Genomic DNA, 21942 nt, shown 5'->3' with positions numbered 1-21942 from the left:
AATATAATATAATAATTTAACCCTAGAATCGTGTATTACAAATTATCAACTAGTTCGGATTTTATAACGGATTTTAATATCAGTTTCAAGCCCTGTAAGAACCCATTCGTACAAATATCATAATCGTACAATCACATTAAAAAATGTATCAGTTTACCTATCTATAAATAACAAAGATCTACGCTATAATACGTTTGATACCTAGGTATATATCATAAACCATTGCAAAATTCGGTATGTACCCACTTATCCTCTACCTTTTTCTATGTAATAAAATATACAATGGCATCGTTTTTATTTTTAGGTTGGTGGGGGAGGTGTACTTGCTCCCGTTAATATTTAAAAGCATACCGACGGACCGGTTGTTGGTGAGATCTGTCCAACTTAACATTGGAATTTACTTTATACGGTTATTTTTGATATACATCGGTTTGTTTTTCATAGATTAATCGAATAATATAGAATAATAAATGTTTATGATTTTTAGTTATTTTAATATGTTATAAATACATTTTATATAAATCCCCCATTGCTGTATATTTTTTACTTTCATATATATTAATAGAAGGTGATGATTTATTACCAATGACTGTTTAAAATTATCAAAATTTATATTGTATCATATTATATGATATTATAAGTTTATGACCAACAGGAGGAATTTACCCACTATAATATATAAGAAATATAAGAAAGGATAAGAAAGTTATAATTAGAAAATTTGATTTTTTAAGGTTACAATTTTTTCTTTTAAATATGAAATAACGCCATTGATATTGTACCGTGACAACAACTATAGAATTCGATAATATAATATTCTGTATCAACAGCATGTCCCCGGAGACATATCTTTAACCACCGCAGTGGCGTGCCGAACTGACAAGCAGACCTGAGGCCAACTATAGGTACAATTTGATCCTCCTCCCCACCACCAACAAATTTTTCACTATTATTTTTTATTATTCAAAATAATAAATATTATTAAGTTTTTTTAGGTATAAGTTGCACATCTATACTAACACACCCACACACACCCACCCAAATTTCCCTTGAGGCAATTGCCTCAAAAAATGACTGTTCGGCACGCCACTGAACCACCGTGACTATGATATGACATATAATAATATAGTGTAATACCTTTGGGCTTTGAGTATTCTGTGATACATTTCACTTTTTCTAATTTTGCAGGCGGTGGTTGGTGGGTCGGTTATAATATAATATGTAAAATTATAAAGAAATACAAAGTTAGATTTGAGTCTTATTACAACTTGTTGCAATTTCTATACTGTATACGTTTTTAATAATTTTCGATACACTGTAATTTAGTTGCAACTGGATTGGTATAATATTATAATTATTGACTTATACTCAATATAATATGCATAGATATTAAAGGAGAAGTTACGTAAGGATTTTGTAACTGCAGAATATATTATGAAAAGATGAGGTGAGTTTTATGGCATGGTTACATACGGTAACGAATTTCCTCAGATGGCTACTAGGTACATCAATTGCAAGCCTTACTCATATTATGTTTGGACAAGTCCTTTATTATCTATGCTAATAAGTATAAGTCTACGATTATCGGATTATGTTATATTTACATACAGGTACCTTCGAAATAATAATAAAACCATCGTTTCAGTTGTTATCGTAGTTGTACCAAAACCAAAGAGGTGGTCGTCAGTGGCGGCTCAGAGCAGCGTGTCCTCCTGTTCGTAGGTGACGATCGTCTGCTGACTGCCGACGTCTTCGTTCCCACTCATTTCTCGGTCACTGCCGCCGGTGGCGGTCGCCACTGAGCCGGGGCTGTCAGCTGGCATTATAGTAGAGCAGCTTGCGGTAAGACAGTTGTGATGGTGGTGCAAGTGGACCGGCGATGACGACCGCTCGTCGGAGCTGCCCATCGGCATCATCAACAGGCTGCAGTTCTCGCGATACCCTGACGTGCTCGACGTCCGTGACGGCGCGCTGTGGCTATCCTCCTCCCATATCATCTCAGGTTTGGAGACCGAAACTCGACCATCGTCCAGTGGCATCGTTCTCGTGCTCAGACACTCGCATATGCAGTTGCTGGGCATCATCTGCACCTTGTCCATGTCGTCGCAAGTCTGCTGCTGTTGTGACTTGACGCCCTGCGGGATCACCTGTTGATTCGTCCAGTAATTGATACAAATACATACGACGCGCTTGGGTAAATCAGCCCCGAAGTAGAGTCTCCCAAATCGATTTTATAATAATATCATAATGTATGTTCATTAATATTATTATCTAATCATATTATGGCAGAGGCATATTTGGGTAGGGTGGCGATGGGCGAGTCCCCTTGGGCCTAGACTTTTATATTATTATTTGTAATTATTTCTATTATAAATTATAAATAATAAAACAATTATTGTAAAATTATTATTGAAGAAACTTAAAATAAATATTGCTGCTAATTAAAAAAAACAAAATCTATAAATAAACTTGTAGTCAAAAATCTGTATTAACAAACGTATTAAAAAAATGTTTACCTATTCTCCCCTTGGATGTGCTTTTTACAGGTACACCACAGAAAAACTGTTTAGATAATAGGTAAATATTTTAATTTAAGTGTCTTGTAGTTTTATGGTAATATGAGAAGTCAATTTTTTTGTGAATGATTTCCTTCCTCTTCCCTAACTAGTTTCACATGGGTATACAACTCAATTGACTATTGAAGAACGTTTTATTTGATATATGTATCAATTTTGTTGTCACTTAGTTTGCAGAGACCGGTATTTGAAATGTTTTGAATTGTCGCTAAAGCCATCATACTAATAAAACGTCGAGAAAATACTACTGACAATGGTGCACTCAAATTGCCTATCCTCAACGCCGGGCCACGAGGTTACAAATCTTTATATACATATTATAATTCTACTGTGCGTGTGTTTTGATTGAACTCCTCCTAAACGGTTGGACCTATTTGAATGAATTTTTTTGTATGCGTTTGGGTGAAGCCCCGAATTGTTTAGATTAAAAAAAACATACCCCTACCAGGGGTCCAACCAGGGGATGTGCTAAAACGGGGATTTAGAGATTTACGGTGGAAATTTTTGTTTATAAATGGTTGCCATGGGTTTTAAAACTATTATAATAATAATTATTGGTTACCGTGAAATCAGTGTATTCATTCAATGCATTTATTTTTTTTGTAAGCTGTGTTTTAATATTATATGTTTCGCAATTACGTAAATATTGAGCGTATTATACTTAGTGTTTGAAAATTTCATGAAATTCAAAATTTTGTAATATTTCATGAAATATTTCAGTATTTTAATAAATTTTGTTTTATTTTTAAATAAGTTTTATATTTACATATAATTGTCATAAATTACCTTCATAACTGTATGGTACCTGTATGTATACCTAATACCTTTAAAATTATACATTTAAAATGGTATTCAAAATTGTATTATATATTATATGTATATCAAAAATATTTTGATGTTTAAATGATACAAATAGGTATACAATATTATACATGTATATTGTATATTATATACCTACTGTATATTTATACATTAGAATTTAAAACACTGAATATTGTGTTAAAAAAATAAAAAAATTGTGTTAAAAAAAATTTCAAAGTTTCACGTTTTTGTGAAATATTTCATACTTGAAACACTAATTATACTCACGTATAAGTTACGTACATAAAACAATGGCACGTATTCGTGGACGAGGAAGAAATATTGGTTGACAGACTCAACATTCACAATTAGTCCAGCCATTTAGGAGGAGTTCAGTGACATAATTATTGGTATAACTTTGATACTTTAGAGTTAAATTATAAAGTTACGTACAAACAGCACGGGGTCCGCGATGTACCGCAGGTAGATTGCCTACCTGATAATATACTGCTGCGAATCAGAATTTTTATTCCAGCCAACAGAAATGTTAAGATAAATTTATTTTGAATACCATACACCGACTTTTAAATAACGAATTGAACAAAGTTTGAGTCATATAGAAGAGTTGGTGCATTTAACGGGAAACGAAGTGCACGGGATCAGCTAATTTATTATATATCATTATTTATTACTAATAATTGAACATCATACTGATGATGTATGATTTGAGGAGCTATGATATACTAAAAATATAGGCCGACGACAGTGGTGTACCAGATATACTATTCAAAATTAATTCTGATGTAATAATAATATCAATGCTATTTGGTTATACGGGTGTTACATGGTAAATTATTTTAAAGGTATTTATGAGTGTAAGGTACGGGTAATTCAGGAACAGTTATGCATACATACAAAGTATTAACAATGAAATCGTTTTTTTTATAAATTGGACATTTACTTCGTCATGAGATTTAAAATTCGACGAATCAAAATTTCAGATAAGTAAATACCAGAAGTACTTACCTACTGGTAGCAAGTATCAAACAAAACAAAATAGTAATACGTTTTTATTACCTCCATACGACGGCTTTGACGAAATCTAAAAATTTTTCGACTCTGCGCTCTTGAACGTTGTAATCGTGGTTCGTTAAATTTGGTAGATGCATCGGTTTGGTCTCCATCTGTACTTTTCGGATCTATATTTAAGATGAAAATACAATATATGAATGAACAAATACAATTTCACTTTAGATAATTGATATAAATAATAGGCATACATCTGCAAGTGGTATACAATTTACAATAAATTGTTTTATTTTCTTAATTTAATAATCATGTCTATTTTAATTGGTTTATCTACAATTGTTTTCACATGGGTATACCTGTGTGGCGTATTCGAATATACGTAGGTATATACGAGTTAATTAATTATGACTCTACCTAGAAAAATACGTGAATTCATAATAACAGTAATTATAACGAAAGTTTAAAATATCGCTATTGTTGGGAAAATAATTTTCCGAAAGTAATTATTACTTTATATTATTTTAATAGCCTGATATTTTATATGGTCAAGAACATAGAAATACAAATTGCAATTTTAGAATAACGTCAGAAGTTGTGCAATATACTAATCAATAAACCTATAATTATGATAAGCTGTTTAAAATGTAATAACAATAATAACTTATGTTTAAAACATATTTATTGGAATCACACTCACGATATATAATATTATTATTATTTATATTCTAAGAAAATTACCTCTTTGCAGATTTCCTAAATTCTTGATGGAACTTTCTTGGCTACTCAAGTTACTGCGTACACTTGATATCGATTCTCTGTGTGTGTTTATGGTACATACACTGTAAGATGGGTTTGAGTTCCCTGGTAACAAATTTATAATAGATGGACGATGTTGAGTTTCGCACGAATTTCGGAAACCATTACTAGATCTTGTTCGTTGTTCATCTAGATATACAAATAGAACAAAATACTTAAATCGTAAGTAAAATTATATTTCAACAATCGTCATCATGTCAAATAATTGTAAAATAAGTTTTGATAAATATCAAAATTAGTGAAATTGACTTTTTTTGTACTCATTACTCGAAAATTAAGTACGATAAAATATAAATTTAAAAATAGAACCGTACCCAATCGATCATCTAATTCTTGTTTGAGTTCAGTCATTTCATTCATTAGTTCAACAAGAAGAGAACTTCTACATAACGGAGTGATGGCAGTATACTCTGTAAGCTTTTCTTTAAGCAAATTGTGCGATGTTGTTTCGTGTTCTGACACGTTCATTAATCCCAACTGAAAATTAAGTTAATTAACCGGCGAGTTATGTGAAAATGTACATGAATATAGCTTACTCTTTGCATAATGAAAGGCTGAAGAAGAATGAAGAGTGGTGATCTGTTAACAATGATAAACTCAATAAAAGACCAAATGGACGCCCTAGCGTCTTGCACGTTCATGAGTTCCTTCACAGTATGCGCGATACGTTGATATTGCAAAGCTAACTCGTATTCGAAGCACACGAGCATTATTTTCAAGGCTACAAAAAACAAGTAAAAATGAATCAATAATATTATTACAGACCCACAATTCAACTAGGTAATCGTAAAGTTTTTATAATAATCACCTAAAAATAAAACTTTGAAAAATGATTTGGAAACCGTTGGAGCTGGTTTTGAATCCCTGTTAAATGTATACGAGTTTGTCCGCAAATCAGATGTTTGTTTTACATTTGTAAGTTGCACGAATGTCAGACATGTTGTTTTTACAGGTGGACTCATTGAATTTAAGACGACTGACAACATAAATTTGATATCACATGGTCTCATACAATGCATATCTTAAAAAAAAATATATTATAAATTATATTTACAAATATTTTAAATGAACGCATGTCAAATTTAAACGTAATGGTAAATTTAAGATGAACGCATATAAACGTATCTACAATAAAAACTACAATACATTAAATATTTTAATCTTAGTATTAAAAACCCCTATATTTATAATAGCAAACAGTATTTTTGGTTCCTGTTTTCGACAATTTTAGGAAAATTATAATATTTGTTACCAGTTATATTCAGTACTTAAAGACAAATTTCCATCATAATACCAATCATTTGCATGGGTGAAATAATGCAAATAATCATCTGAAGCAAACTCAACATCAGATCCCGATCATTATTTTATAGGTACTATACTATAAAAAGTGTTTATTTTTTATATATATCTACAAAGCATTGTCACCGGTAAAACTCAGATATATTTAGACATGCTCAACTTTCATAATTTTAAATTATATGTTTAATGTCAGACTTTCCTCCGTGTATTCCAAATTTTTTTCCTCAGCTTTTTTTTTCAAATATTAATTATTATATATAGGTAATGCACAATAACTAAACGTGATAAAGGGAGAAGATACACATAAATTAGAGTAACATTATGAAGACAGGATGCAGCACATTCTAGAGATTGAAAACGTCTTATAAGTTATAAAACTGTTATTTTTTAAATTTATTTATAAATGTATACATAATATTTTGTTAAAATATGCAAAGATAATTTATTGTTGCAATAAAGTTATTATTATTATTATAAGTAATTTTAATTGAAACTGATCAACTATTTGTTTCTACAGAATGATTTTTTCTTATCAAGTTTCGCTTATCATTTTATTTTATAAAACCATAACTGTAAGTAACAAAATATATACCTATATAATATAATATATATATTTAAATAAATAATAAATACCTACATTTAGGAAATGTAGAGTACCTATACAACATACACTATGTACAAAATCAATATTGGAACATCCACATTTTTCGCATGGATACAATATATATAAAAAAAAATAACTAGACCTAAGAATAAATAATCTGACGTGGGACAGCAAATAAAAAAAAATGTATATAAAAATATACTTTTCAAATGTTTTAAATACCAGATTGAAATACTTTTATCAAGTACCTATGCATTTATAAAACAAGGTTAGTTATTTAGTTCTATATGAATTTGAGAATCCATTTACCTTTCTTTCCTATACCAACTCTGAAACAAAGTGGTAAAAATAAATTCATTAGAAAGCTTTCGGTTTTAACTTGAGATGACATTATATTGATCATTCCTCCGACTGACTGTTCCAGCGTATAATTATCCTAGTAACAAAATAAAATGTATAATATATTATTTTTATAACTTTAACAATAATTATGTCTTAATATTGGTAGTTGGTACTATATAATATTATTTATATTTATGACTTTATGAATAAGTAAATATAGTATAGGTTAGCTATGCATTCTTGTGATTTTCAAACTGGTATTGTATATTTTATTTTTACTATGGTTTGGACAATTTTATTTTTTTCGACAATAGCAGTAGGTACACTGAAATAGTTTTAATTGGCTACAAAAGTATACTATTTTAAAAGTTTTAAAATTTTTTTTTTTTAATATTAACTAATCAAAATGGACGTTATAGACTTTCTCTTTCCGTTAGTTTTGTTATAGAAATTATATAAAATCATGCTATAACGTGTTATTAGGTTTTAGACAAATCTGATCACGATCTCAATGATCTTTTTTTCTAACACTTTAACAACAATTTACATTTTATTTCTGCTTAGTACACAGAAATTTAATTTTATATTTTGAGCTTAAAATCATATAGGTATAAATTTCTAATATATTATGCAGGTATAGAAAACAGGTGAAATGATACAAGAAGATATTAAGTAGGTATAATTGCAGATTATTACTATTCATATTTTCCTAAATATTTTGATTAACTTACCCCTATCGCCAAAATATGTAAAGCCAATAGACGTATGACAATGGCACAAAAATGTGGAGGAGGTGTTTCCACTGGTATTATAGATTGTTGGAAATTATCAACTGCCGCGGTAGCCGTACTCCCTGAATCACCAACTATAATACCCTACATATTACAAATAACAGTTGTATTCAATAAAATTAAATAAACCTTCCATTAAAATAATTAATAAAATAAATAAGTGATATTACTTACTTGACAAGTAGAAATTAGAGCTTTGAAATGTGGAATGTGTACGATAAATGGATGTTCCGATAGTATTTCATAAACACCTTTTATTAATTCCCCTGCAGCATACCAATCAGTGTATCTCTAAATTATAATAAAAGTAATTTAGTCTTCTTTTCTAATATATTTTAGTACAATTTTATTATGCAAAATATTTTTCCTAAAATTATCTTTTTAAAATAATATCATAAGGTATTTGAAAAAAATGAACTCTACTTACTCTGATAGATGGCTTTTTGTAAATTTTATTGAATGTTTTGTCAAGTCTCCTAAGAATTCCTAAGAGAGTTGGGCGTAAAGCTTCTGCTGCCCAATCGACTATTGGTAAAATATTTGTCATGTATTTCAGTAGTCCTTTACACGACATAGTTTCTGGGTCATAAGGCGATACCTTTAATAAGCTATGAGCAACTTCACCTAATCTCTATAGAAGTATTTAATAATAAGTAAACAAGACAAATTACAATTAATATATATAAACTAACGATTTGCATCCGTGTATCTAGAATTTCAAAAGGTTTCCCTTCTTGAGGGTACTTGCGACTTAATTCGGTTAGTCTAGCATGGCATATAACCACAAAATCTGTTACAACTGATAACAAGACATCTCTAGTTCGACGAAATTCATTTCGTAAAGCCTAAAAAAAGTAAGCTTTAATAATATAATAGCTGTATGAATGATATATTATTTATCTTACGGCATATTTTTCTTCAACTTGTATCTCAAATTCCAAATACTCTCTATCGAAGGGAGGTTTATGCATTTTCCTCTCACTAAACATTTTTGAATTCGATTCCAGATCTTTAGTTTCACCACCAGTTGGAGAACATAGTCCTTTACTACAATTTCTCTGACTAGAATCTTTTGGTTCCTGACTAGTTTTTTGTGGCCCGTTATAATGTCTAGTTTTAAAATTTAAAATAGTTTTGATTAATACCTAATATTTATTATTGTATACTAGCATATAATGCATACTTCGATAATGCTTCACTGTTATTAATTAATGTTTTTATAGAAATGATTAATTGATTGATTACATCTCTTTCGATATCTCGGTACATCGGTTGTTGAATGTGTTTAAGATAACACGGTAAAATAGCTTCCAAAATTAGCTGCGTAAAAAACAAACATATAATATACAAACTTATAATGGTTAGTGTCGAATACTATTAATACAAACTATGGAAATATGATATAATGTTGAAACCAATACTCAAAATGGTTATTTAAAAATTGACAGTAATAATATAATTATTATAAAAGAATTTCGAGTCAAAAATGGTACTTAAATTTTTTCTTTTGAGCATTTTTATTGTGGTTGTAACACCATTATTCGAAATCACACCATTAATAACGATTAGTTCCTGGTGAATTTTATTGATTTTGAATTAAGAGAATGTCAGCACACCATTTGTTTTTTCTCTCTGATAAATGGGCAACATTGCTAATTTACGTTAAGCAAATCCAACTGTGGATTGTTGCTTTTCATATTAGAGTGAATTCGCCTAGTATCAACATTTTTTAGTTAAGAACACTTTGAATTTTGTACAATATTTCAATTTTTATTCAATTTATAAGCATTTTTTAACTTTACTAATTTACTTGCTCATAACATACATACAAATTATTAAAATATCATAAAATAGCCAATGTAACGACACAAGTAATGTTCTTAACTTCAAGTTTGATAAGGGGAATTCACTCTAATACTTAAAGTAGCAACAAAGAGTCGGTTAGAGAGAGAAACCAAATAGTTCACTGATATCCTCTTAATACCTATTAATCACGTGGAAGTAATATCTTAAAAATACTCACAAGCATTTGATATGAGCGTAAAGTTTCAGGTGAAAATGCTATAACCATTACGCATAAAGATATGCAATCTTGTATTGTGATAGTATCATCTTCGTCTTGATAACAAAAGTCAACCGCTTGTAACGGCTTTTCTTCTTTTATCAATTCACTTATATGAATCGGATCAGGAGATGCAGTTTCCAAGCTCAATATCAATTTGAAAAAGTAATTAGCCTCAACCTAGACAATTTACTTTATTAAGATAAACGCAAAGAAGGAGACGTTAAATATTGAATGGGTACTTAATACTTATCCTATTATAATCTATAAGTACTAGGTATTTATTAAAATCGTTGTTATATATGATTTTTTAGATATAGCCATATATTGGGTAAACACCTCTACAATACGGTTCCGAAGAATCAAGTGTATACCCAAAACATGGATACATCCAAAAACCCAATGACTGGCCATACATCTAAGTAAATTTTAAAAATAAAATATTTTATGTATACAATTTTTATAGGTACAAAATATTAAAAATAAACTATGTGTTATACAAAATAATAGGTACTATCAGAATCATAAATAATATATTAACTATAAATCACATACACGACTTGAATCCTCTACATTTGTTGCATCGTCTAAGTCTAATATACTAGACGCACTGCCAAACATTTGTAATATGAAAGGCTTACGATTCATCAAGTAAAATTGCTTAATGGTGTATTCAATTGACCTAGTGACAATTTTATTCGTATGGTGACTTGCGTATAGTTGGAGTAGTGTGGGGATAATCAAAAGATACCTGCGAATTTAAATAACAATGAGATACCAATTAGCCACACTCGAATTTCTATTATCTACCCGTTGCTAGAAAATATATTTTTGAAATTGCGAGCAGCATTTATATAAGTAGCCATTACATAACGTAATACGCAAGAATCTTCGCTGTGTAATGTCACCGCTCCATTTAATACGTTCAAAAACAAATGAATGTCACCTGAATAAGCAAAGTTTCCAGCCATTGCTTCAAACATCCGAGCAAGTAATCGAACCCAGATAAATTTATGTAATAAATCCAATCCTAATAACTCCTGTAAAAACGTATCAAACACAGTATTGATTAAAGACCAATTGTTATATTACTAATTATATTATATAGCAGTAATGATATATTTACCTTCCCCATGTTACCACCTTTGTATAAATCAAGATCTGCGTCTAATGCTTTTCTAGGAAATGAAGGAAGTTTAATTAATTCCTCATGTAAAAATACCACTCTTTGTACGACCTTAAAAAATAAAAAAAAAATGAACTATTAATCGATTGTATAGTATAGTTATAATTTAATCTTGAAACAACTTAACGTTACAAATAAATTGAATCCTAGCATAAATTAAATAAACATTACAAAATTCCATTATAATAAATGATATAACAATTAATTGTATTTTTGTGGATTTATAATTGCTATTCTGTTCGGGATATTAAAATACTTAACTAAAGTTTGAAACAATTAAATTTTTTTAGGTTAAATAATATTTGGTGTCATTTAATTAATATATGTATATAGTATATATTTGAAAAAAAAAATTGTTATTTTTTTCCAATAATTGTATTTGGCTTATCAATTAACGTGATGTACTATTTAAGATATGATAGCATTGAGTTATTAAGGATATTATAAGTATCATATTAATGGGATTAATTGATGTTACTATGTGAATTTTTGAAAAATCATTGGATTTTCAATGGTAATTTTCATTTTATGGTTTTCTACGAACACTACGTTTGAATAGACACAATGATCAAAAATTTCAAGCAACGCTCTGTCGTTTGGTTTAAGTAATGTTCCACCAATTTTAATTGACCACCAGTTTTGAGAACGTTCAATATTGTTATTATAACAATTTGTTATAATATTTTGAGTTAATCATTACTAATTATTACTTATTCTATATTAAAAAGTATAACTTACCATATCAACATTTTTTAAAATAGCCCAAGTAAGAAGTACTTTTCCTATTTCAATAAATTTGTGTATAAGTTCCTGACTTTGTAACTGATTAAAAGCTTCAACAAGATCCATTTGGATTAATTCTAGTTGTGGATATTGTGATCTTTTGAAAAAATAATAATCTCTTACATAAGAAGTAGGGTTGTGAATCTGGCCTAAAAGTAATAAAATTATAAATATTAATTTTCCATTTCTATAACATATTTTTTTTTTATTATTACAGTCATGCTAAAATATATTTAAGAATAAAAGATCTAAACAATTTATTATATATATTTAAGTTGTACTCACGAGTTTTAATGTTAACTAGGAAAAATTCTCTGTGTCGATCTTCGGGTATACCAAAAAAATCTAAAGACTCTTTTAAAATTTGGAAAAATTGTGTATCTTCTTGAACAGGGAATTGTGATGGAATACCTCCAGACATTTGTTCTGTAAAATTGTTATTCATTCAAATTTTGTTTCTGAAACCTTTTCAACGTACTGAACTGATACTAAAAGCAAGTGAGGCAATATGGTCGGAATGGTGACTATAGCTGGAGGGAATTATCAACCACACAACTTTATCGTTGCCATTCAATAATAAGATTATCAGCTCTTTTAAATACCAACACAAACAATATGTCTGATGTTCTAATAATTTTTTTATTATCTATAGACTATGAGTGTAATATAGTGATTAATATAGTGATTTAGTGCATGCTAATTTTAATTAAAGTGTATTTACCTTGAGGACCATGCACTACAACTTTCTTTGTAGAAGGAACATTAGCTGTAAGCAAAATTGATCCATCACATTGTTCTTTTCGTAATATTTGTTTTAAATCTTTAAACATTATGCCATGCACACTATGAACAACCTAAATTCCAGTTTTATTATGTCAATAAAAAAGAACGAGTAAAATCAATTATATTATTAATTGATTAATTATAACATCTTACCATCCATAAAATGGATAAAGCCGAACCTATCATAGTTTGGCCTTCTTCATGTGGCGATCTCACATAAAACATAACATACCCAATTATGTAGTTATACAAAATAAATGCAGCTTGGTGGGGTAATTTTGGTACAAATCGTATTAAATGACGTAATAACTTGAACATTTTTTCTTGATTGTCCCTGGTTAGTCTTTCCAACACAAAACGTAAAAATAAATTACAGTCTTCCACCAGACAGTCCCAAATAACCTATGAAATTTGATACGGTTTTAACACTTTATAAACTTTATATGATGTTTAGGTATACAATATACATTAGATGTTATACATTTATTTTTATTATACTTAATTAGTTTATACCTGATAAGCTGTTTCACACACTGAATTACCATCTGCTGTAACAGCAGGATCATTTAATAACGTTATGATATCAATGACTGCAGAACAAAGAGCAGATGGGAATAACACAGTTACTGATTGAACTAAATGATGCGCCACAACACGTAATTGATTTTCATGTTCATCGACTTCAACACCTATACGTAATATGAAGTAAAGTAAGCTAATAAACATAAAAAAAATCAATGATCAACCTTCTTCGTATTCTGGGTCAGATAAACCATGATGCATGCTTGACTCGTGTGCTGCTTGACTATTAATAGGAATGGCTGTGATGAGGAAACTTTCTCGTTCGTTTCTTCTTTGATCTTCCTTAGCTTCTAAAGCCAATTTTATAAGTTCTGTTTGCTGCTTTTTGCGCGTTTTAGTAGCTGTTACTAATGATCTCTATAAATAAATTGTATACATATCGTACGACGTACGTAAATATTATCATAGTTGTATTATTATATTAAAGAATATCATTATAGATTGCTTACATGTGTATCCTGACCAATCGTCACTTCTTCTACTTTAGTTTCCACTTGGGGCATCCAAGGTGGGTCAACAATAGGTAAGCATTCTATTCCGATTTTTGGTGAAGTCAAAGTAAATTCAATTCCAGGTGGAGGTATTCTAAACGAATTGTGCGCTCCTTCTTCCATTCGAGGCCATGGTTGAAATCGGTTTTTCCATAAAACATGAAATCTAAACATTAATTTTAATCAAAATTATGAATAGACTAATATAAAAATAATCGGTATTTATTACTTTAAAATTGCGTTTGCTCTAATTATAGAATCTTTATTAGTTAAACTGCTACTAATTAGCTCAATGCATTTTTGAGGAGCCTTAAACGCTGCTATAATGAATAAAGTCGAAGAGGACGCCACTAATTCTTGATTAGGATCCAGTAAAAATTCCCACGCAATTGGTAAGATATCCAGAACTTGTTCCTCTGTTAATACAACAGCCGCTTTTATCAATAAGGCCATTGAACAATGGAAAATGTCGTGTACCTATTTAATAGTATAATTCATCATTTATGTATAATTTTATTACATCTAAATCGCTTGTCTATTACTTGATTTTTTATATATTTTAAAATTATTGGAGGATCATTCTTATCTTCGTTGGTGTTTTTATTATCTTTTTTTTCGTGAAACCTTAGAATCAGATTTTAACAGCATTCTTTTATTGTTTGACATACTTTCCCCGAGATTATAAAGTAAATTAGAACTAAAAAAAAAGAAAAATTTAAAACCAAATTTACTAATTTAAATGTATGGAGATAATACTTTTCTATTTTTCCGAGACTGTCTTTTCGTTTGTTTGGAGAAGATTGACAACTCGATAACTGTAAGTTTTTTTTAGCATCGACTTTTGTTATCATGCTAAATTCTTCTAAATTACTGCTGCCTTCTATTGAAGCCATTAAACCAAATTCTTCACCATATAACTATGTATGAAAGTATTAATTATAACATAAACAAATAATATTGTCGGTGATTAGATGACCTAAATTATGTAATATCGTTAAATTAGATCGAGTATTTAAACTCATTCATAAATTAGGTTTATTAATTGCAATTTATATATTATAGAATTCAGACACCATATTTTACTTAGGTACTGTATAATATACTCATATGTTCTAAAAATATAAATATTTCAATAATGTTACCTTTCTGATAGCTTTAATAAGTCTTGAACAAGATCGCATCTGTCTTTTATAACATAATGGATGGCAAAATGACTGGTGCGTACAACTATGGTCAAACGACTTATTTATTTGAATTACAGTCTGAAATTATAATTGAGTAATGGAGTATTATTACTGCGCGAGTTAATATTCTAAAAAAAAAAACTTGTATAAATGTGGATTAACAAAATTACTTTTAACCATGGCATAAAATATGTCGTATCGTCAGTCTCATTACTCTCGCATGGGCTGGTTGGTGCATGATCATCACTCATCATGGCTCCTGATTCATCTTCACCGCTGATTTCACCAGGTATTACTGGAGCACAACCATCTGACGTATCGCTTCGATCTTAAAGAAAATTGCAGTTATTTTAGACACATCCTATTTTATAATGTACCCTATATTAATTGTGTATATTAATATTAAACTAATACGTACAATCTCCATCGGAAGACATTATTTCTTTTATTCCTTCTTTTGTATTTCTTCGTAATTTCAAGCTATATCGCTTAATCGACCCCGCCATGCTTTTCCTCTGCGACAAAGGATGAACAGTGGATTGACTCGAACCTTTATTTCTTTTATCATCCGTGTTTGCTGAACTTGTTTCGTCCCACTAACAGAAAAAAAATGTTTTATGTTAAATAACATTCAAAAGTATGGTTAGTTTTTTTTTAATCACCTGATTAAAATGAACATTTGAATTAGAATTTTCATTTGACTGTCCCGATTCACAATCGTTTCGCTTCAGACACGTTTTCCCTTTGTCGACAGGAGCTGACCAAACGGAAAAAAATATTTAATTTGTCAAAATAGTTTTAAGGAAATTATGTATAATATTTAATATTACAGTGTAATCTTGGTAATCCAACCCCTACGGAACCAATAACTATGCAACAAGACTGGCTTTTTAATAGCACAATTTACACACTATAAACGATATAAACTATTCAAATATGATTCAGGTTCATACATATACACAGGAGCCAGTAGGAAATAAAAACACTTGACTTGAATATTAACTATATTCTACGAAAAACTTCGACGAACTGTAGTGGCAGGATTACAGACATTACACTATTCAAACAATTATAATATTCTACCAGAGTCTATACAGCTAATATTTACGATTTTCAATAATTGGAGTACGATATAATGACATATACTTTTTACAACATGTGCATTTCTATATATATATATTACAAAATAATCTTAGTATTTTTGGTCTTTCAATGATGGGTGATAGAAATACAGATTTATTACGAAAATATTTATATAACTTAAAATATATATAGAATATACATTTTAACGCTAGAAAACGAATGGGTTGTTCAAAATTCGTGCATTAATGGTTAATTTAACTTTTGATGTTGATTATGCTTATTTAGATATCCATTACACGTGAGCAGTAAGTTTAATCCTTCTGTAAACATTACTAAGCAATCTATTGAGAATATAACAGAAAATGTTCCATCACATCGATAGGTATAACAAAATGTTTAAATACAGGAAAATAATAAATGTCGTTCAGTTTTCTTTGCAATAGGCAGAATAACAGAATAATTGTCCGTATTGATGGGTACATAATTTTACAAATATATACAGATACTACTAATGTATATTTAGTAATCAAAATTGTACTCAGAACATAATATGTTTCTTTGATGTTTCGATTAATCAACCTAAAATTTCAACCTGTTTAATCTATGACATTTTATATTATGTTAATAAAGTGCAAAAACTAATATTAGAATTCAAATCATTATAATAATATAACAAATATACATTTTACAGACTAAATGGTGACTCGTATAACATATTTATTTACAGATGCCACACAATAATACACATTTCACATTATACATTACACAGTCTATGCACCGGATTGCATCAAAGTTCAATATTTAATAAATTTATATAAATACCATATAAATGAATCAATTTTTTGTGCAACCCGGAAATAATTTACACATTTGTTGAATACATTCACGCGTTTATACGAAACATTAAGTAAGTATGTATAGTAGGGTATTATGATTTAAAAATAAAAATCAATATAAAACGTAAGTTATTAGTTGTTAGTATCCATACTGACAAATAATTGTAGTATTGTTCATAAATATATTCATATTATTTTATAAAATGTTTTACATAATATATTATATAGTTTCTATCGTCGATCGATAAATCCCATTAAAATTATAGATTAAAGATACGAATATACGATGTTTAAGTAGATTATGCGTTAATGAATAAAGTCAGTTATGTTATTTGTATTTTGTAAAACACGTCATGTTTAAATATGTTTGTAGATTACATGTGTTATACATATTATAATAGCTAGGTAAAGTTATAAATATTTTATATATGTGAGAAAAAATGGTTTAATTCAATTAATAGCCTGAGTTATTAAAAATATGTTCAACTATTTCACACTTAATATATTAATGGTATTATATATTATTAGAGCTCATGTCTGAAGGGATGGTCCGACGGGTCGCTAATACAAAAAAAAAAAAAATTAGATCTCATTATGTTAATTTATAAATAATATTTTGGGTAGGTAGGTAATGGTTTTTTAAATATTTTATCTATTTAGAATGTATAAAAAACATATAGGTTTGTATAAATGTACACATGATTATAATATAATGTAGTTTTACTATTTTAGTATAATTTTAATCGTTTCGAGCACAAGTTAGGTATATTAATTTATATTAAATGCTTAACAATATGATATACGATGGATTGGCACTCGCTCTATTATAGTTACCTTTGACTAGTATTGAAGCCTAACTTGAAAACTGCAATAAAAATATGAATTATTAATAATAAGTGACCAAACTTAAATAAATGTTCAGTGTTTGTGTTTCAATTGTGAGATACTGAGATGGAATATAATAATGTTAATACGTGTCATCGCGTTATTTAAAACACGATAATTTGTGTCAGATGCGTGAAAACTGGAAAGTAAAGTCTACAAAATTTAAATTGGCCTTATTGAATACAAATTTATTTTGCAGTATCTATTTACATAAATAATAATAGTATTTGTAATTGTATATTAGTTTTATGTTTTGTTTAATAGATGTATACGTTATTTATATTAAATATTTGGTTGAATACTCAAATGTTGTGATTAGGTGGCTGCCTATATTATATAAATTAACAAAATATATTAAACGAGTGTTATTTCTTAATAAAGAAAAGTAGTTGTTATAATAATACCTTAATGGCTAAGTGGATTGAAATGTAAAACCTCATCAGTGAAATGTAATACTTATAAATAAGTTGGTAAATAAGCATGACTGCTCTAACTGCTATCGACAAATTGTTATCGGGAATGCAAAGCAAAATCAGTCTGTCACAAGGCGCAAGGCAAACAAATCAAACAAATGTTAACACAAATTAATTTGGTAAAAGCATCAGTAAAAATTAGTTTCGGACTATATTCCATGCAAACTATTTTTTTTTTGTATATATAGTGCAATATTATTGGTCAGTAACACTGTTTGAAGCTCATACCGCGCTTTTCTTTTATTAGTTTAGCGTGTCTGCGAAGTTTGGTCAACACATTTGTAGCAACAACGACGCTACTTTTTCGACTAACTTCCTCTTCTGGTTTTAAATGACTCTGTAAAAGCTCATTTCCACTTTTCTCCATCTCTGCGTACAACAGTAATGACATCCATTCGTTAAACAAGCATTCGATTTTGCCAAAGATACAATATTTGTTCACACTCAAGTTTTTTTTCTTAACAAATGTATAACTACGAAAGCTAATTTCAAACATGTAACTTGGATCATAGAACTCAATAATCGATCTTTGGATACATTAGTATTATTATAACGCCATTCAATAGTAATTGTCATACTTTATGAGATTTTTACTGGAATAAAAAGTACATTTTATTCCTAACACGTAGAACCTGTAATGAATAAAAAACATTAATAAACTTATAGTAAAGTAAGTGAAATATACCTTGATCCTTTTCACCAGAAATCGATTGCAAACTTTGAGCAGAAGCTTGTGAATGGCCCATCGACGATAAAGCCATTGACCATCGTCGCCCTTCTCTACTATGCGATTGCCTTTCCCTTTCCCAAGCATTTGATGTGACCGGTAACGTTGTATAGGGGTTCGATGGCCGAGTTTTTGGTAAACTTCTATAAGTCTCTCGTAGATAGGACGTTATTTCCAAAAATAGCATGCATGCAATCAACCGTAAGACCATCGGACAACTGAACATCCGAGAAATTCCAGATGCTAATACATAAACAAATATGTTTTAAAGTGTGTCTTAGGACTATTAATATTAAAATTATTTTTACTTTCATCTAAAAAGTCTTCTTCTTCATCTATAGTTTGTAACTCTCGTTGATTAGCTTCGTCAGCAATACACGATAAGACGTGGGGCAATTGTTTTTTATCGTCAGAAATCATTTCATCTAAACGTGCGGCAATAATCTGTACGACAAAATAAATAACATAATAATATATTATATTGTTCAATTGTTGTTAATAACCTTGCCACCTATTCGCTTTTTAAGGGGTTTGATATACCTGGTAATTTCAAGTTTGAGATATGACTGAGTGACGAGTGTTTTTGTTTTTTTGAACATTTTTACCAAATTCATTAAAATTGCACTTGCATTTGGAAATTATTTTATATTTAAAAATGCATACAATTTTATACTATTTGTGTATAGGATATTATAAAAAAAAAATTAGGGTAAAGCCAAATACATTTTTAATCTGCGATTGAAGTTCAAATTTTGAAAACATTGAATATTCAAACGTATACTAACAATTTATTCTCTATCATTTTTTATTATTTTGTTGTTATTCAAAAACCATTTTAAATGAATATTATTTAATTTGATCATTTAATATTATTTTGACGCTTGTCATCTTTTTAGGATAATGTGGATATAAGTTCGAATATCTCCAAACTTATTTCTATTGTATTCTTTGTAGGTATTAACAGTTCACTTATTTTTAATATTAATTATAACATAGTATGTAAAATATGTTATTTGATAAATGTAATGTTATTTACTATTACATAGTAAATCTCTGGCATGATGATGATATGAAAAGGGTGGAAATCCACTATATCACTACTCGTACAAATACGTGTATTTATATATATTTACTTCTCCCCATTGACGAAAAAGTTTTCCAGCGTTATGTTGAACGACAACGGACTTCTTGGCTCCAGAAATCACTGATTGTTTAAAATTTAAGCCAGAAGGTCTCACCATTCGTATCCAAGTAGACCACTGACCTTTATTACAGCCATGGACAAAATGACAACATTCCAAAAGAAAAACTGCTCTTGCCAAAACTGGTGTGTTTGGCTATAGAAAAATTGTGTATGGTAATTAAAATCTGGATAAGTTATTATATATTTTTTTTTATATATACCAAATCAAATGCTGCAGATATGAAATTTGCATCTGGTACAGATCCTGGTCCACACATTTCCATCATTATTGAAAATCGCTGAATTCCTGCTCTTAACTGTTTAATTTGCACTAATTTTCTTTCCTTCAAAACAACAAATTCTGATTGATGAGGGTGATCTCCATCGTCTAAAGAATCTCGACGACTTAAGTCTGAAAAAAATTCAAAAGTATTTTTAATTAAGTTTTAATCCAAATTTAAATACAATAAAAAAAAAAATTTACAGCTTCCTTGAGAATCTTCAGTACTTTTATCCTTTTTTCTTCCTTTTCGAAAAACATACTTATTTAGATGGTGGCCCATTCGTTTTTTAGTTTTCTTGAACGTTTGAGACATTCTACAATGTTTATAAAATGTTACATATTTTAAACTAAATATATTCTATCCATATTAAATGAATTTACCCAGTTCTACTCTTTTTAGAACCTCTGCAATATGATTGATGTAAATTTGCTGCTTGTCGTACAAGTGACCCTACATCCGAAGATGAGTCATAAGAAGAACTCAAACCTTGGGCTCTTCCACGGCATTCATGCACATTTGACTTTGAACTAATCCAATTAACTAATAACACATGATAGTAAAACGATATTATTGGAAATCTTTAGATAAAATGTAAATGTAAATGCATTGAATAAAATATTTGTGTTTCCTATCTATATTATATGATATAGTGTTATAATCAGGGCTCGTAAGTTCATGCATCTGCATGTTTTTTTTGCTGCACAGGAAAACATGCTAGCTGAGATACAAATCCATTTCATAGCAATAGTAATAATAATATGAAGTTTGATAGTGCATGTTTTTGCATGTTTTGGGTGTAAAGGCATATTTGGCATATAGTCGATTTTTTACAGTCGTTAGTGCATATGCCATATTATTTCATAAAAATATTTTTTAGACAAATATTTGAAATGTTTCTTGTTTCTTATTTACTTTTCTGTTTACAAAATTGTAGTGTTTTGATTTATTTTTATTCAGTGAGTGTGTGACTACCTAATGTCCTAGTATACCCACATACTTTTTAGATTTTATGCGTTTTACGAAATATCGCGGAAACAGTGTAATCGCTACCACTACCATCCTCCACCGTATAAAGTGGCAGCTTCTCACCAACCAGCATTTATATTTTGTACATTGCTACACTCTACAGTATAGTTTCC

At 29.2% G+C, this 21942-nt stretch overlaps 1 protein-coding gene across 1 annotated transcript in view; it reads right to left on the bottom strand.

Moving 5' to 3' along the window:
- Positions 1 to 1037: 1037 nt before the first annotated feature.
- LOC100159669 (protein unc-80 homolog) overlaps positions 1038 to 21942 on the bottom strand; it is a 58163-nt gene continuing 37258 nt past the window's right edge. The window contains exons 25-63 of the mRNA XM_029485069.1: positions 21184 to 21343; positions 21004 to 21116; positions 20741 to 20931; positions 20470 to 20673; positions 19645 to 19780; positions 19295 to 19579; positions 19233 to 19241; positions 18838 to 19146; positions 15995 to 16089; positions 15751 to 15928; positions 15503 to 15660; positions 15291 to 15410; positions 14905 to 15065; positions 14691 to 14784; positions 14378 to 14625; positions 14107 to 14314; positions 13822 to 14014; positions 13589 to 13764; positions 13229 to 13477; positions 13014 to 13146; positions 12578 to 12718; positions 12248 to 12441; positions 11450 to 11560; positions 11134 to 11363; positions 10879 to 11074; positions 10285 to 10503; positions 9445 to 9581; positions 9167 to 9371; positions 8954 to 9106; positions 8689 to 8892; positions 8436 to 8552; positions 8202 to 8345; positions 7438 to 7564; positions 6031 to 6243; positions 5759 to 5943; positions 5537 to 5699; positions 5145 to 5351; positions 4455 to 4576; positions 1038 to 2147 (exon numbers count right to left, since the gene is read on the bottom strand). Of these exons, the coding sequence (XP_029340929.1) occupies positions 1695 to 2147; positions 4455 to 4576; positions 5145 to 5351; positions 5537 to 5699; positions 5759 to 5943; positions 6031 to 6243; positions 7438 to 7564; positions 8202 to 8345; positions 8436 to 8552; positions 8689 to 8892; positions 8954 to 9106; positions 9167 to 9371; positions 9445 to 9581; positions 10285 to 10503; positions 10879 to 11074; positions 11134 to 11363; positions 11450 to 11560; positions 12248 to 12441; positions 12578 to 12718; positions 13014 to 13146; positions 13229 to 13477; positions 13589 to 13764; positions 13822 to 14014; positions 14107 to 14314; positions 14378 to 14625; positions 14691 to 14784; positions 14905 to 15065; positions 15291 to 15410; positions 15503 to 15660; positions 15751 to 15928; positions 15995 to 16089; positions 18838 to 19146; positions 19233 to 19241; positions 19295 to 19579; positions 19645 to 19780; positions 20470 to 20673; positions 20741 to 20931; positions 21004 to 21116; positions 21184 to 21343 (6941 nt within the window). The 3' untranslated portion in view covers positions 1038 to 1694. The remainder of the gene's footprint in view (positions 2148 to 4454; positions 4577 to 5144; positions 5352 to 5536; positions 5700 to 5758; positions 5944 to 6030; positions 6244 to 7437; positions 7565 to 8201; positions 8346 to 8435; positions 8553 to 8688; positions 8893 to 8953; positions 9107 to 9166; positions 9372 to 9444; positions 9582 to 10284; positions 10504 to 10878; positions 11075 to 11133; positions 11364 to 11449; positions 11561 to 12247; positions 12442 to 12577; positions 12719 to 13013; positions 13147 to 13228; positions 13478 to 13588; positions 13765 to 13821; positions 14015 to 14106; positions 14315 to 14377; positions 14626 to 14690; positions 14785 to 14904; positions 15066 to 15290; positions 15411 to 15502; positions 15661 to 15750; positions 15929 to 15994; positions 16090 to 18837; positions 19147 to 19232; positions 19242 to 19294; positions 19580 to 19644; positions 19781 to 20469; positions 20674 to 20740; positions 20932 to 21003; positions 21117 to 21183; positions 21344 to 21942) is intronic.

This window comes from Acyrthosiphon pisum, chromosome X (assembly GCF_005508785.2).
Source record: "Acyrthosiphon pisum isolate AL4f chromosome X, pea_aphid_22Mar2018_4r6ur, whole genome shotgun sequence".
Lineage (NCBI taxonomy): Eukaryota > Metazoa > Arthropoda > Insecta > Hemiptera > Aphididae > Acyrthosiphon > Acyrthosiphon pisum.
Note: the sequence above shows the minus strand (reverse complement) of the source record. Positions and strands in the feature narration are given on the sequence as shown.